We start from the raw sequence: 16,007 nt of genomic DNA, 5'->3' as shown, positions 1-16,007 counted from the left end.
CTCTCTCTCTCTCTCTCTCTCTCTCTCTCTCTCTCTCTCTCGCTTTCTCTCTCTCCTTTTCTCTGTACAGGATTTCACACGTGCGTAGACAAGACGCGCTGTAACGTCGCCGGAAGAACGTTTTATCACGAGATAAGGAGAGCGTTAAAGACTTTTTCCTGAAACAAAATGTTCAACACTCGCGATAATATCCTCGACTTTCCGAGAACTAACGAATAATTTGCATTTCCCTGCTGCGAAATTATACGCGCACGGCGAGATGTAGCCGGCTATCGTACCGTCAGGCGAATACGCGGCGGCCAAAAAAGAAAAAAAGGGTGAAAGGAAAGAAAAAGGGAAAAATTGGGAGGGATCGCGGAATTTCTTCAAAGATATTCAGAAGAAACCACCGCCGATTTGCCTTTACAGGATTGACTGCAGTAAGAAAAGCTCGACGAATGCCGCTTAGCCGACAGTTATGAATATTTATAAATCTTAACTCCCTCTCCTTTCCTTCCTATACTTTATGTGTCCTATACTTTATATATATATATATATATATATATATATATATATATATATATATATATATGTGTGTGTGTGTGTGTGTGTAAATTTAGCGATTTGATCGCGCGATTCTCTTTTCACAGGTTCGCTTTTGCAATGAAACGCAAAACGTCGATTTGCCCCTCGCATTAATAATCACAACATAACTATAATCCCTTCTCGGCTGATCGTTATCGAATAACAAGCTCTATCATTAGTATTGTACAATATCATTAATATATAATCTATATCTCTCCAGAGAGATTCCATGACTCCCTCTACTAATTACATTATTTAATCATTTACCAAACATATTAAATTTAATAACGCGCAACGCTCTTTTATAATCTCTGAATTCCCGTAATATCGCGCACTTCGTGAGGGCAGTCTTGAAATTAAAACTGTATCAATACGAAATCCAATCGGCACGAAGTAAGAAACAAGGACTTTCGCTACACTCGTCTGAAGCAAAGATCAAAGTTCAGTGGCAAGTGGAAAAAAAGACAATCGTGCGTTCTCGATCGTTTATAACTCGTGAACAAACGGCGCCTGGGGGTGTTTTCGTCGGCGCGAAATTAACTCGCGGATCGCCAGGGAAGAAGAATCCGCGGATGAAGTCGGCGAAAGCGAGAGAAAGGGAGAGAGAAAGAGAGAGAGAGAGAGAGAGAGAGAGAGAGAGAGAGGGAAAAGAGAGAGAAAGGCGACGTTGTTACGCTCCAGGAATACAAGAGCATACAGCACTCGTGACTGTCGTCGCCTCTTCTTACACGTCGCCGCCTCAGCACCAGTAACGTAATTAGCGCGCGAGGACAATCGAGCGGGAGATAATCGAGAATCTCGTTAGGAGAACCGCGGAGAAGCGGTGCTTTCACGGTATCCATAAACGTCGGCAGGGGGACAGATAGGTAAGAAGAGCAAGGACGGGGCAACCCCTGCCCGTCGCGTCACGGCGATGGTGTATCACAGCGGCGTTAAAAGCACCACGCGGAAGGTGCTTGCAAGCCCGTTCGCCGTCGTGAAGGACGCCCTGGGATTTCGTTAGTCGTCCACGGCGTTCCGTTAATTTATATGGAAATATAAGCAGTCCCTTGGATTATAAGCTGCGGCTGCTTCTTACCGCACGGACGTCTTCGAGCAAATTATTCCGACCGTCGTCGTCGTCGTCGTCAACGGCGGCGGCGGCGGCGAAGATGACTACGAGACAACGGAGAGCTTAGATTACTCGTTGGCGCCGCCTTCGTTGTAATATCATTAATAATTGACGGTGTTACGGGCCATTTAAGCGATCCACGAACGTTGTTTCGCGCAGCCGGCGTGTCAGGAATATGAAAAAGAATCAGGCTGCTCCATAGGAAGCCAAAAATGCACGTTGGAAATCATGTAAAACTTCGCGCAAGCATATTAATCTTCACAGCCGATCCACTCGAAAACACGAGACTCCAACAAAAAAAATTCCACTACACAGTTTAGGTTGATGTTTTCGCGAGGAATCACTGAGAGAAAGCCCAAGTCGAGAGTATCTCTAGTCGAAACGTTCATTCGATCTCAATATTCCACTTGACGTCTGCTCTGAATCTCAACCTGTTTTGATCCCAACTTGTTTTAATCCGCTAACTCTGTCAAGAGAACCTCTTTAGAACTTACAAGTGGCATTTTGCGCGTTTTCTACCGTTCAGAGGCGCTAAGTAGGACTTTAGTTTCCAGTGTTGGTAGTGTGTGTGTGTTAAACATCCGTTGATCCTTCAGAATATACAGACGTTAAGAAGTTCAGGTCGAAAGTAGAACTGAAATTTCGACTCGAGATCTGCCTTAATAATTTCCCCAAAGAATGATAAAACTCACAGACGCGACATCTCCAAATGAAACATCGGTCGGTGGAGGAGCTCTCCTCTTGAACTTTTCACCGACTCTTGTGTGCCTGCTGTTTCTTCAAAGTCTCGTCTGGAGACATTTGACATAGCGAAAGACGCGACGCCCTTTCCAAAGAGCGCGTCCGTGCGAAATTAACACGCGGCAGTTAATTATCGCGTCCTGTGCGCGCGCGCGAGTGAATCTTCGCTCAATGTCAAGTAAATATTAGTAACGACCGTCTGGCCACCGTATACATGTGTATATGTACCGCGCGGCGGGGGGTGGTTTTAATAAACGCGCGTCTCTCGAGAGAAACTTTTCTCGTTGGGGCGCCCCCCAACGTCCCGCGTTCGCTGCCGACAGAGAGATATCGCTTTTCTTTCCCCGGCTCGCGCGGGACCGGATGAAAATTCGTCTCTACTTCAGCGGCAGGACGACGACTCGACTTGACTTTCGTCAATTACGCGAACGGCGAAGAGACGCGGCGCGCGGACGTAGAGCGCTATTGAGCGGCCACGGCGAGAAGAAAATTCGCTCGCGAAAGATACCCTGTTGCGAAACCGCGAATTTAGCAAAACAGAGGAAAGCCGGGGAGACGAGCTGAAATCTCGACCTCAGTATTCCACTTAACGCCTACTTTGATACTCTGAAGCCCTGCATCAACCTCTTTTGATTCTATTTTACCTACCAGCTTTGCTGAGAGGTCTTCCCTTTAGAACCTACAAGTGGCATTTTAGCATTACAGTAGCACGTCAGTTTCCGTGTGTATTAAACACACACTGATCCCTCAGAATATACAGATGTTAGAAAGTTTAGGTCGAGAAAGTGGGGCTAGCGTTACTCGGGGATACACGCGTGTATGTGTGTGTATGTGTGCATGTCTGTACAGGACTCGATTTTTGTTCCTTCTGCCCGATGCTCTCTCGAGTATAACTGATACGGCGAACAACGCGGCGGGACGCCTTTCGCTTTCGATACAGGCGCAAACTTGAAACAAACTTAAAACGATGACTTCACCGCTTCGCTAACTACGCGGCGACCAGGTCTTCCTGAGCACGAGTGAGAAAGTTATATTGAAAAAGTTCATCCTTGGCATCAGTTCAAGTATCCCGCCGAGCGGGCCGAGGATTATTCCGCGCCTAAAAGCAGCATCGATGACAAGGTGGAATCGAAGACATCGAACGGTCGATTTCGCGCTAATACGAACGCACAACGCGCAAAATCCCTCTCCTCCCACATTTTCCCCTCGTCTCTTGCGTTTTACGTGTGCGATACACCCGAAGAGTGGCCGCGATTCGGTTTGAAATTTAATTCCAATTAAATCGGCGCACGTGCGCGCACGCTTAATCGTCGAGATTATACTTGCAATTTACATTAATCTCGCGGTCCGACCGATCGCGGATTCGCCCGCGTGCACACACATATATATGTATATATTTTGAAATTAATTAATAATTAATTAAGTCGTCTCCACACGGGTGGAGATAAACTATGCGGCACGTTTAATAGCGCGCCCGCGCTCGTGGACGGCCTGGCGACGTGCAGAAATTCCGCGTAATATCGTCCGATCGATCGCGTGAGTCGCGCGTTCCGCGTACTTGAAGTTTAATCCCGAAGTTCGCGGGCGCAGATATCCGAGGAACGGGGCAGCGGGTGGAGAAAAACGCTACAGGAGAGCCAGTTTGGTCGATGAGGCGTCGTTGTAGGACAAGAGGAGCCCCACGGTAGGGGTGTAGAGAGAGAGAGAGAAAGAGAGAGAGAGAGAGAGAGAGAGAGAGAGAAAGAGAAAGAGAAAGAAAGAGCGAGAGAAAGGGGAAGGGGTAGAGAGAAGCGAGCTTGTTTACCAATAATAAAGTTCAAGCCGACGCAAAGGAAGACGAAGCGCCTTTTCTCGCGGACTGGATAGAAACTCCGAAACGCGAAGTTCCAGCGGCATTCGTATACAAGACATATTGCCCGGGGATGATCGCGGACGGGGTGGGTGGATGAAGTAGGATACGAACGGGCCGTTCTTGAATCGTGCCCGGAGCTCGAAGGGGCAGAGCACACGGAGAGACCGTGATTTCCTTCGCGTCGTGTCGCGGCGCCGGGTCTACTTTTCTCTCCGTCAACGACGACGTGTTCCCCATTTCGCATTGTTCTCACCGGCTCCGTTCATTCGTCGCGCCTCTGATCGTCATCGCTCTTGCTGCGCGACCGCGGTAATTAATTTGCAAGCGGATGTGAAAATTTTATCGCGCGACGCCGCTCTTGTTACTACGTCGTCATCCCTTAAAAAGATGGACGACCTGAACTCTCATCCCTCCGGCCCCAGAAATTAATTTCGCGATACACGGATGTCCCGGCTTGATTTTCCTCGCGATTAAATCGTAAGGGTCTGCGCTCGAAGAAAGTTAATCGCGCGGCGGATCATCTCGGCGATTTAATTTTCCCTGCGGTGATATCGCGAGCAGGGAAAATATAAGAAAAGAGAGAAAGAGGAACTCGCCCGATGTGGGGTAGTCGCGCGAGCGCCAGGAATCCTGGCGCGCAATTTCCCCGCGTTGCCGGCGTTTCACAAACATCCGGGAGGAGATGCGGGCACTTAAGACACAAGAAATTGAGGATGTACTTCACCCTTAGACGCCATAAGCCGCGGGCAGGAGGGAGGGTGGGAGCGTTCGCGGGGCCCTTAATATACGAGAAATTGAAAATGTACTCCGCGCGGCCCGACGTCGTTTACATGGAAACGGTAGATTTCCCTCCGTCGCCGTTGGTATCCCGAAGAAGATCTTCGCCGAGGAGCGAAGCGTCATTTATATCCAAGGGACTCGTACCTACGGTCCGCCTTGCCGGTAAGATAAATTGCCGTTCTGGCCACACGATAAACGAACCACCCTCACACTCGCGCGCTTATCCCCGTCCCGTTTTCTCTCACTCCCTGCCCCTCCTCCCGCGCCCCGCTTTCAAAGGAGAGTGAATAGAGACATACGCGCTGTTTCGTTGGCGGATCGTTTCCCCGCGCAAAACGCCGAAGACGTATAAGTCCACTCCATCAAGCGTCGAGCCGGAGCTTATCAAACTTCTGAAGACGGTTTCGTAATATCGACGCCCGCCCACGCCTCTCGACGCATAGCAAGAAAAAAAGAGAGAGAGAGAGAGAGAGATAGAGAAAGAGAGGCCACATCGATCTTCAGCGAGACGATCCTCCGGAAATTAAGTTCGCTGCGAGATACTTTTCAGACAACGGTAAAAGGAGAAAAAAATATCCACGCGCGCGGTATTTATCGACGAAGTATTCGAGGGCCGAAGAGAGGCTTACCGCGGATATTAACTATGTTCAAGTTCGCGGATTCGACGGCGGTCGTTCGCTTCTCCCTCGCGAGATGGTACAAGTAAACGTTGTTGATTATTTGCGGGGTTACACTGCGAGCTTGCGCACTCTCTCGTTTCTCGATCGCGTAAATTCGGAAAGTATCTAGAAGATTAAAAACCAGAGAGAGCCTTTCCATCGACCACGCGCTGCCCCCAGCAAGAAAAATAATTTGCAAACACGTCCAGCCCTCCTGAAATCGCGGCCGCTCGCTGGGAAGCCATCCATCATCCCTCGGAGACGCCATTGCATCAATTTCGATTAAGAAGACGTGCGAGCGAGGAACGCGAGCCGAATGTACACAAGCGGAGGAAAGGTTTCGGACGAAAGTCGTCGGAGAAAATCACGAGGAAGACGGATGTGTCCACGTCACCGTAGAAGATAAGATTGCAGGAGAGAGAGAGAGAGAGAGAGAGAGAGAGAGAAAAGAAGCTTATTTTAATATTAAACTCTTAAATAGTAAATGTGTACCAATATTATTAATATTCAGAATGTTTTAAGGTCGTTTTCTGCATTTGTCAGATTTTTCTCACAATTACGTCTAATAGTAGCCTAAAGTAGAGTCTGACACATTTTAGATTGTTTCTTGGGAAAAGATCTCAATGCTATTATTTATTATTAATTTTATTATATATTATAGTCAATATTTATAACATGAATCAAACGGCGCGCGTGTTGTTGCAGTAGAATAAATTTACAAAAAGAAAGTAAACTTATACTCTCTCTAAATATGTCGAAGCGAAATCTCATCCAGGATGGGTGTAAAATGATAGTTTCATACTTATCGATACGAACAACATTAATCAAATAGTATTCGCACTCGAAGAAATAGTGAAAATACTGCCGTTCGAGATCGCAAGAGTGAATGTTTCGCTCAAGTTTGATCGGATCCTGACTTTATACGAGCGAATCTTTCAGTTGACTAAAGCGAAAATATGTGAAACGTTGAAGTACACCAAATTCTCTCTTCAATTTCGAGTGAAAATACTTACTCGTCCATTCAGAGTGAAGAATTCGCTTGAATGAGCGAAAAATCGCTCGAATTCGAGTCGCTCTACTTCTTTTGAGTGACACTTGACTCGAAAAAATTCAGAGGACAAACAGAAAGTAAAGCTGACTCTTCACTGAAGCGCACGAGAGAGTTTCGTCGTACGAATAACGGCTTCCTCTCGTTCATTACGGCCCTCGAAAATTGCCATCCACTCGATATTAAATCAATCAATATCCCTTTCGTCACAGCGAAGGTCTGGAACTCTGAAACACCGTGTAGACACGGCGGGGGTGAGGGTGCGCGGAGGGAACGAAAGATGAACAGATATCTCTTTGATGTCTTTTTCGTTGGAAACGCGCGCGGAATATATTCGACCCGGGAGACTTTGTCGAGGATTAAATCCGAGTTTCGGGCTAACAGGACTTCGGTATCGATTTCATCGATGGGGGCGGATGAGAGCCATCGAGCCCTAACTAACTAACAGCACCCGGCGCGACGCTAGCGCGATCATTAATATTTATCGGAGCGATTTTATTATAGGCTCCATTTGCCTATCGCCTATAAGCGGCCTCGTACCCCGAGCCGCGGATATCGGTCCCGTTATTCCGGAGGGGCGAGGGCTCCGCCGAGGAAAACGGCATAAAATTTTACTGGTTTACCGTTATAATGAAAGCCGTCGACGAGATCCCTCGAGGACTTTAGTGATAATGTAACGCCGTACGGCGTTACGACTTCGTGTAATGATCGCTTAGCATAATCTACAATGCGGTCTTGATGTACGCGTGTAATTGATTACCTCAGAGTTTCAGCGTAATTATAAGATATAATGTGTATCTCCGGCGTAAATGGAACCGAGGCCACTTGGGAGATGGATCTTATTCTTTGGTGAGAAGAAAATACAAGAAAAGAAATTTTCATATAGGAAACCACACAATTATTGGCATCCTCTTCATGCACTTTTCTACCAATGTCGAGTAAACCTTAACCTGGGTTTAAGGCTTTGTTTGAGTAAAGTTCAAGCTCAAGTTAAGACTAAATCGATGTTGGTAGAAACGGATATTAGTCAACAAGACGCCCGTGTCGAAATTTTAGTCCTACTTTGGACCTGAATTTTCTAACATCTGTATATTCTCAAAGATCAGTGTAGGTATATGTTACGCGCATAGAAATCCTATTTAGCGTCTCTAATTGCTAAAAAACACGCAAAATGTCACTTGTACATTTTAACCCCTTGCCCACAACCTTGCTTTAATCCTTAAACCGTAATAAATTAACCAACCACAGTTGATTATTTTTAAAATAATCAACTGTGGTTGGTCAATTTATTACGGCTTAAGAATTAAAGCGAAGTTGTAGACAAGGGGTAAATCTAGCTGCAAAGCTAATAGGTTAAACAGATTTAAAGAGGTTGTATAAGCTTCAGAATATCAAAGTAGGCATTAAGAGTAGAATATTGAGGTTGAAAATAGGATCAAAATTTTGACTCGGGTGAATGTGTAACGCTGAAGTACATCAGATTCACTCTTCAATTTCGAGTGGAAAAACTCACTCGTCGACTCAGAATGAAGAATCAACTTTATATGAATGAAGAGTGAAGAGACTTAAATTCGAGTGATTAAGTGATCACTCTGCTTTTCGAGTGAAATTTCATTGCACGAAATCTAGAGAGCAAGCAGAAATTTGTCTCGACGACTTTCATCATAACGACATTTGTTCACAGTTTCAGCCGTGAAGATCTCAGCTTTGGAATCACAGAGTGCAGGCAAGAAGCTTAACTGCAACGGTGATCGCACGAAAAACCAGGTTTTTTTCAGAATGTCAATGACTAGGGGGATGCTGAGGGGGATTGTATGCTTTACCCTATCTGCATTTTATAACATTGACGTTTCGAGAGGAAATGATGAGAAGCCTCCGTTCTCTTTGCCGCTTTTCTCAATGCGCTAGATGCGATTCGCTCTTGTCATTTGTCGTTTAACACGAAAAAATACGATGCGCCATTCGTGTTTCTATTGGAATAAAGTCGTCTTTATTTAATTCGGCGATCATGAAGAGAAGAACTATCGCGTATATCGATAATTGACGGGATGAGACGCGGATATACGGTGTTTTCGCCAATTCTTCTCTTCCTCCGCTCGCCCACGAGTCTCGGAATGAGGATGCAACGGTCAAAGTCGTACGTCATGTGGAAGACAGGACTCGCGCTAGTCGGTACTCTTCTCGATAATACACGCCACGTTAACGGATATGCAAACGCGACGGTGCCGCTAATATCGTCTCCAATATTCGCGTCGGCGCTTCGCCGCCTCTACTGCGTCACGTAGCTCGGCAAGAAATTCTATGTAAATCGTGCGGTTACGGTCGCGAACGACGCACACGCGCTACGCGCCGCATACGCCACGAAGAATTTCGTACGCTCGTAACGTTAAACGCCAGACAGATTTATCTCGCACGGAATCGAGTACGGACGTGGGACACCGCCTTACGTCATTTCCGCGACATTTATGTCGACGTCCCGCTAACAGGTGAATAGATTCTCCGACAGATTCGCCAACGATTTTTCCCCGGGGGAAGTGTCCGAACGGAGAGCGGTTTCGCGCACAACTTGCCCGTATATAAATAGGTAAGCGTACTTTATACATCTGCCTGTCCCAGTCGGGTTTTTGTCCCGAGCAAATCTCGCGGAAATTGTCCTCTACGGGCTCCGTCGGCGGAAAGATGAAACTGATGCGAAATCTTTCGCGATAACGTTGAACAACAAAAGTCTAATAAAAAACGGTGCTTGTATGTACACACACATACATCGCTCAAATTAAGAAATCACGCCGACTGAATAGTTGATCGTGTTGGATGATTTTACAGATCCAATCAAATATACGTGAATTTAAATCAAAATATAGAATAATGAAGTGCTAAATATCAAATGGATGATCGACTGAGAGAAAAAATATCTAAGAAATAAAATATATTTATTTGATCGGCACTAATAATATATTTACTCTTATACTGATATAAAATATCCTTCAAATAAGAAAATATACATTTTCATAAAACATGAAGAAAACCTTAGCTTACAAGAGCAATTTATTTTTTTTAAATAAAAGAATTTAGATTTTTTAGTAAATAGGAAAAAGATGTTAAGCAGATATGTTATTAGTATTCGAATAAACATTTTTCAAATATTTTTCCTCTTAGTGTAAAAATAGATGTTAAGAAAAGTTATTCAATAATTTTCCGTCCAAATATTCTGAACGATAAAGTTATTTGAAGAGAAAATACCTTAATTATGTTTGCAGTAGCATTTTCGAGCAGAACTTTGCTTTCGTATCGATGATCACTATTATGATAATCATTTAGACGCTCGACATTTCAATCTGACAATATACTAACGCTAGGTGATTTTTCTTTTCAAAATGCGCACGCGACAACGTGAACTTTGAAGTCGCATGCATGTCGGCAGACGATTGACCCCTGCCAGTGATATTGACCATTTGCAACAGCTTAATTTCCATTTATTATGCAATTGATGCAATTAGATGCGTCAATCGCGGGATAATAGGCCGCGCGAGATGTCCACTTCGACGATATGAAGTTATGCTCGCGAAGAATCGAGCAGCGAGAAATTTGCACGCGCGGGACGGACTGTGCGTTATCAACGACAAGTCGGCCCAATAACTATGTATCAACGTAACCGCGCGTTTCTTCCTCACACAGACGTCATGTACATGCGGATTTTCTCATGAATATTGAGAAGGAAGGGTCGAGACTGAAAGACACGCGCGCGAAGGAATTTTCATTAAGGAGAGTCGTATTTCTAAATAATTTCCAAGTGTCGTTCGCGTGAGAACTAAATATAAACAGTAGCAGAAGAAGAGAGTAGAGTAGGTACCTCCCTGAGGGAGGTAGAGAGAAATTCGACAATTTTAAGAATGAGTTTATGAAATGTCTGCTGAATGTCATAAACAATATGACGGATGAACGTAACGTTCAAAATATTTTTTATCATGGAACAAGTGGTTGGGAATTTGATTTTCCAAGAATTTTCTAACTCGCGAATCTTTGATTATAAATTCGCAATTTTTGACTCTCACGGAATGTGGAAATCTATAATTTTACAAGATATGGACTGCGAAATATCTCTCAAATTTTTCCAAACGGTTTTTTTTTCCTTTGTATACTACCCGTAAGACTAAACTCTAGTTGCGTTATTCAGGTCTCCCATCGATTATGCATACGATCGAATAATAAACAAACAGCAACAGATAAAAGAGTTGAACAATATTAACGAGAAATTTGTAGGACAACCACCTGTGGCGTGTAATATTGTAATAATTGCCAACACACGTGACGTCTTTCTGTCGTAATGCATTCGTTCATTGAACATTTAAATTTCCTTTTCCATTTCTTTGTTACTTAATCGATGTTTCTCCGTAAATCCATATTCATGACATCATAACGAGATTTCATCAGAGATGCTAGGTCGGAGGTTTTTGGTAGCATGTGCCCACAACGCGCGACGCTTATGCATGTGCGCCCGAGCGGAAAAAGGAAATCGAGAGTCATATATCTGTCTCCTGTATATAAACATCGCGTGTCGCGGACGCATGCTATCAAAAGGCTGGCATCTTTGAACTTCACGACGGTATTTTGCTCAGTTTCGCTTTTATACCTACAACATCCCAATTAATTTGAGAAATGAGACGAACGGTCGCGTTGGCGCACTACGTACGCCGTCGCATGTCCATCGTCGAAGCGACGCCTATGTGAGACGCTTTTAAATTTCGCCCTCTATCCTCGCATTATTCGTTGCATCTATTTTACATTATTCATCGAGAATGACAATCACATTGCTATTTCATCGCAAAAAATCAATAAAACTGCGTGTATCATCGTCTTCGCGGGCCGAAGAGTCACAATAAGGAGAGCTAACTGACATGTGCCACCCACGTGCTCGCTCCAAAGTCAATGTAAAGCAGAGCACGTTGTGCTCCGTTCAGCGAAAACGTCCGATCCACTCATTTCGCCAATGCTGTGCGTGTCGCGAATAGCCGTCGAGAAGATAAAAGGCGCAAAAATATCGTCGCGAGAAATTCTATCGCGCGCATCGGACACTACATAGAATATTCATGGTACATACCGTGTTATCTGCGCGCTCCGTATCGCGTAGGGAAAAGAGTAAATCGTTTTTCCTTTTTCCGTTTTTTTCCCCGTCAAAACCACGAGTGTTCGATTATGCATGCGGTCGCGCGCGCGGATCAGCCGCGCGCGCACGTCTCGCCGGGCACGTTAGTTACGCGTCGTAACCGTTCCCGGTCAGATGCTCTTTCCGTGTTGCATCGCGCTGCACCGCGCGCCGCGCCATTCCCTTTTTACTTCCCTTTTCTTCCGCCACGTGCATTCAGCGACAACGTGGCGGTGACCGTTGTGCCGCGCGCGCCGCACGTTCTCACCTGTGATTAGTCGACGGACGGGGGTTCGACGAAGGCTCGTTCGGGCTAATTTAAAAATAAATTAAAGCCCGCCGGCACGTCGGTCGCGACTCTACTCCGATCGAACCAGCCAGTGCACTTCATTAAGAGTTAAAAGCCGCACTGAACCAAGTCGTCGCGTGTGCGATTGCAGTAAAGCAGTGCATACTCGCGCCGGGTCGGATCGTCGACGGCGTGCACGATTACGCACTCGCGCCGCTCGTTCCTCGCCGCCGTCGACGCGCAATTCGCTCGAGTCGAATTACGTGTGCGATGACGCGCGGTAAACACGTGCGAGCGTGGCGATTCACGTCGTCAGTAAGTGCGTGCTAGTGCGTCGCGCAATCGGAACCCCTTCCCCGATGGTCCTTGCGAATAACCTCTATCTACTACGCGTTAATGCTCGCGCAAAAACGACCGAACATAACCTCTAACGGGCCTCTCGATTTTGCGCGCGTATCTCGTACGCATCATTTAGTCGTATCATCTTCGTCTTTGTCTGCATCGTGCCGCATTTAGGCGAATTAGTGGCGTTTGTGCGCGCATATTCCTCGACATTTTGCGTCACGGTCGAAAGAGTGAACGAGGTGCGCGCCGTCGACCAGGAAACGTCCATTCGCGACGACGTCTCCTCGAGAGAGAACTCCCGGACAGGTCGTGGTCGCGCGAATATTCGCGCGATCCAACTAACTTGTCATCGACTCTCTGGACATCGTGAGAGAAATGTCGACGATGAAGCACGACGTCTAGGACATGCTGTAAGTGAGACCCGTAATGCTGCGGAGAACGACGCGAATATTCGTTCTTTCTCTCTTTCTCTCTCTTTCTGCCCCTCTTTTTGCCCGGTTTCCCTGTGATTATCGCAGCAGTCTTCTTTGCACGCACAACGACGAATCGAGCATTGAGAATCTAAATGTTTAAAACAAAAATCCGTAATTCTGCACGCCTCTTATTGCGCTTTTTAATACGTACACTATAAGAGTTGTGCTATCAGTTAACTTCTAACCTATCAGGACAAGTGAGCGTGTATCTGTTGCATAAAACGTGAAATCGCAAGTGGCTGTCGAGTGTTTTCATGTAGAGGCTAATATTTCGGCCTGAATATTTAATCCGTCCGATATGTCAATTGCGTAATAACAGCGATAATCGACAAAAAATACGTGCGTCTTTTTGCTCTGTTTTCTATAACCTATCTGACGCAGCCGTGTTACGTTTGCCGCATACACGGCGAGCACTAACCTTAGGTCTGTTCGTTTTCGAAGAATTTCCGAACTAGTGTGCACTAAGTTAGAGCGAAATAAATATATTTTCTTTCGCTCAGGCTTATTGTATCGGTGCGCATTGGCTCGGAAATTCTTCGAAAAATGAACAGATCCAATGTTACCGTCGTAGGTCAGTCACCAGTGCAGTCGCTACTGATCGAGGGATGTTACTCAGACAGACATAGATGAAATGGCTCGCAGTTTGCCAGATCGAGTGGCGGGGGCCTACTATACCCATGGCCTGTTCCTCTCGTCTCATCCTATCGCCGCGATCTCAATCGCGATATCAGTTCTTCTGTTGTGCTGGTCAGTTACGCTTCGTCTACTCGACGTTGTACACAATTTCTCTCTGTAAGTTTGAAACATGATTGAAAGTAACACTGTTTTGCAGTTATCCCCTCGTCAATTTACCCATGCCAGGCAATGCTCCGAAGATCGTGATAAACCACACTGCTATACCAGTCAATGGCACAGAAACTTCAGTATTGTACGTTCAGCAAGTAGTGCTCAGGGTCGGAGTGATACCATGGGCAGAAGACCTGACCCTGATGGACGCCTTCAGAGGGCCTCTTTACGAGGTGTTCAACCTCTTGGAGATTATACAGAATTATCAACACCCAGAAACGTGAGTAGAGCCACTATTGTGGCTCATCTGGACTAACCTGTCTGCGTAGTACAGTAGTGCGCTGACACACATTGAAGTGAAACACAGAGGATGTAAGAGAGATGAGATATTTCTGATTTCTAGATTGAAAACACTGGGCCAAGTGTGCCTACACATTGAAGCAGTTAAGAAGAGAAATGGGAAAAAACCAGAAGTTCTACCAGAATACAACTGCCTTGTGCTGTCACCTGCAAATCTGTGGCAGCAAAGTATAGAGTTGTTCTCCCAAGATACAAATCTTATTAATACAATATTTTCTTATCAGGTAAGTGTCGTCGTTTTGTATGAATATATTTTGTTAATGATAATTTATAATCATTATTATTTTAGGGTCAACTTTTTAATAGCAGTTTAAACTTATAGATTTAAGTTTATAAGTTTGCTATTGAAAAAATCAGCTCTTAATGTGTTTGTGTCATATTTCAAAATGTGAGAGTTACTGTATCTTTTACATTTATATTGTTGTAGAATTTTCAGAAGGGTAAGATAAGTCTCGCGGAGGTGATGTTTGGAATGAACCTAAAGGAAACGGGCATCAAGAGGTATCCTATTCGGATTCGTCAGAGGATTCTCCAATACGCTGTGACCATATATTTAAAAGAGTATGATCACGAGTAAGTATTTATAACCCACAAATTGGTCATATTGAGACATAAATATTAATGTCTCGTATAATTAATTTATATCGTTTATTTCTAGATTCATAAAGGGGCTGCAACATCGACTGAGGAGCTATTATAAACTTCATCAGAATAATGTTGACAATGTCACCGTTGTGGACGCGCAGGACGAAATGTTGAATATCTTCTATCCCGGGAAATTCGACTATAGCGAGTTCTTCCCGTTGATGATGGGAATACTCGTGATATTTGGTTACTTATATTACTCAGTGCGGAAGATGGAACTGGTGAAATCGAAACTTGGTATCGCGTTCAGTGCTAGCATAACGGTGATGGGCTCCTTGTGTATGACATTGGGTGTGTGCTTCTTCTTTGGTTTGACTCTCAGTATGAGCTACAAAGAAGTGTTTCCGTTCCTGATGATCTTTAGTCTCGAAAACGTTCTGGTGTTGACCCAGAGTGTCATCAGCATGCCCGCGCACTTAGACGTGAAGATACGTTTCGCGCAGGGGCTATCAATGGAGGGATGGTCCATCACGAAGACTCTACTAACAGAAGTGACGATCCTGACCATCGGATTGTTCACCTTCGTGCCCGTTATTCAAAAATATTGCATATCCGCCATAGTCGGATTAGTGAGTGACTTCTTCTTGCAAATGGCATTTTACTCGACGGTCTTAGCGATTGACATTCGACGAACGGTGCTGTCTAACGAGAACTCGGCCAAGTTTCACTTATCGCACATTCCAACATCGCGCAAACAGCAATTCACCACTACCATCACCAACAGGAAGCCTCATATATTTCGCTCCAAGTCTCACCCTAAGTTGAACGGTTTATACGCTGGTCCGACGAACGTTATCGCCCCGAATGCACAAAATACTCATACAACGAGCGGAAACAAGATGCCAAAGCGCCTGAGATTGGTGAATTTCTGGGCGCGCACACGTTTCTTTTCAAATACGTTCATGATATGGATGGTCGTATGGATCAGCAGGATCATTTATGACTCCGGCATCGTCGAGCACTTTATACATTTGAGCGAAACGTTGAAACCAGAAACTGACATCGACGGATATACGATAGACAGGCCTCAATCTTTGAGCAATTATGTCGAATTAAGTACTATCACGCCTATCTCTGTGTCGTCCGCGACAATCAGCCCCGAAAGTTTAAACGAGCAGGTAAATCTTTCACATTTTTGCGGACACCGTTGTCTCTTTGATCGCCTACGTTTTTTTTTTTTTTTTTTTTTTTTTTTTTAAGAAAAAAAAAAA

The 16,007-nt window shown here is 45.1% G+C and overlaps 1 protein-coding gene and 1 long non-coding RNA gene across 5 annotated transcripts in view; one reads left to right on the top strand and one right to left on the bottom strand.

Annotated features, from left to right (window-relative positions):
- Positions 1-16,007, bottom strand: part of LOC116850580 — a 298,594-nt gene that overhangs the window by 182,399 nt on the left and 100,188 nt on the right. The gene's annotated exons all lie outside the window — the stretch shown is intronic.
- The window catches only part of LOC116850568 (sterol regulatory element-binding protein cleavage-activating protein), a 12,804-nt gene continuing 5,896 nt past the window's right edge, over positions 9,100-16,007 (top strand). The window contains exons 1-6 of one of the 4 annotated variants that reach the window (XM_032829004.1): positions 9,100-9,339; positions 13,577-13,752; positions 13,838-14,071; positions 14,195-14,375; positions 14,579-14,724; positions 14,810-15,914. In XM_032829004.1, the coding sequence (XP_032684895.1) occupies positions 13,637-13,752; positions 13,838-14,071; positions 14,195-14,375; positions 14,579-14,724; positions 14,810-15,914 (1,782 nt within the window). In that variant the 5' untranslated portion in view covers positions 9,100-9,339; positions 13,577-13,636. Of the gene's footprint in view, positions 9,340-12,012; positions 12,943-12,971; positions 13,429-13,576; positions 13,753-13,837; positions 14,072-14,194; positions 14,376-14,578; positions 14,725-14,809; positions 15,915-16,007 lie in introns of those variants that run through there. The other 3 variants (XM_032829000.1, XM_032829003.1, XM_032829001.1) reach the window with 3 other exon arrangements.

Source organism: Odontomachus brunneus, unplaced genomic scaffold (assembly GCF_010583005.1).
Source record: "Odontomachus brunneus isolate Ranch 3 - 2012 unplaced genomic scaffold, Obru_v1 Obru_scaffold_149, whole genome shotgun sequence".
NCBI classification, from domain to species: domain Eukaryota; kingdom Metazoa; phylum Arthropoda; class Insecta; order Hymenoptera; family Formicidae; genus Odontomachus; species Odontomachus brunneus.
Note: the sequence above shows the minus strand (reverse complement) of the source record. Positions and strands in the feature narration are given on the sequence as shown.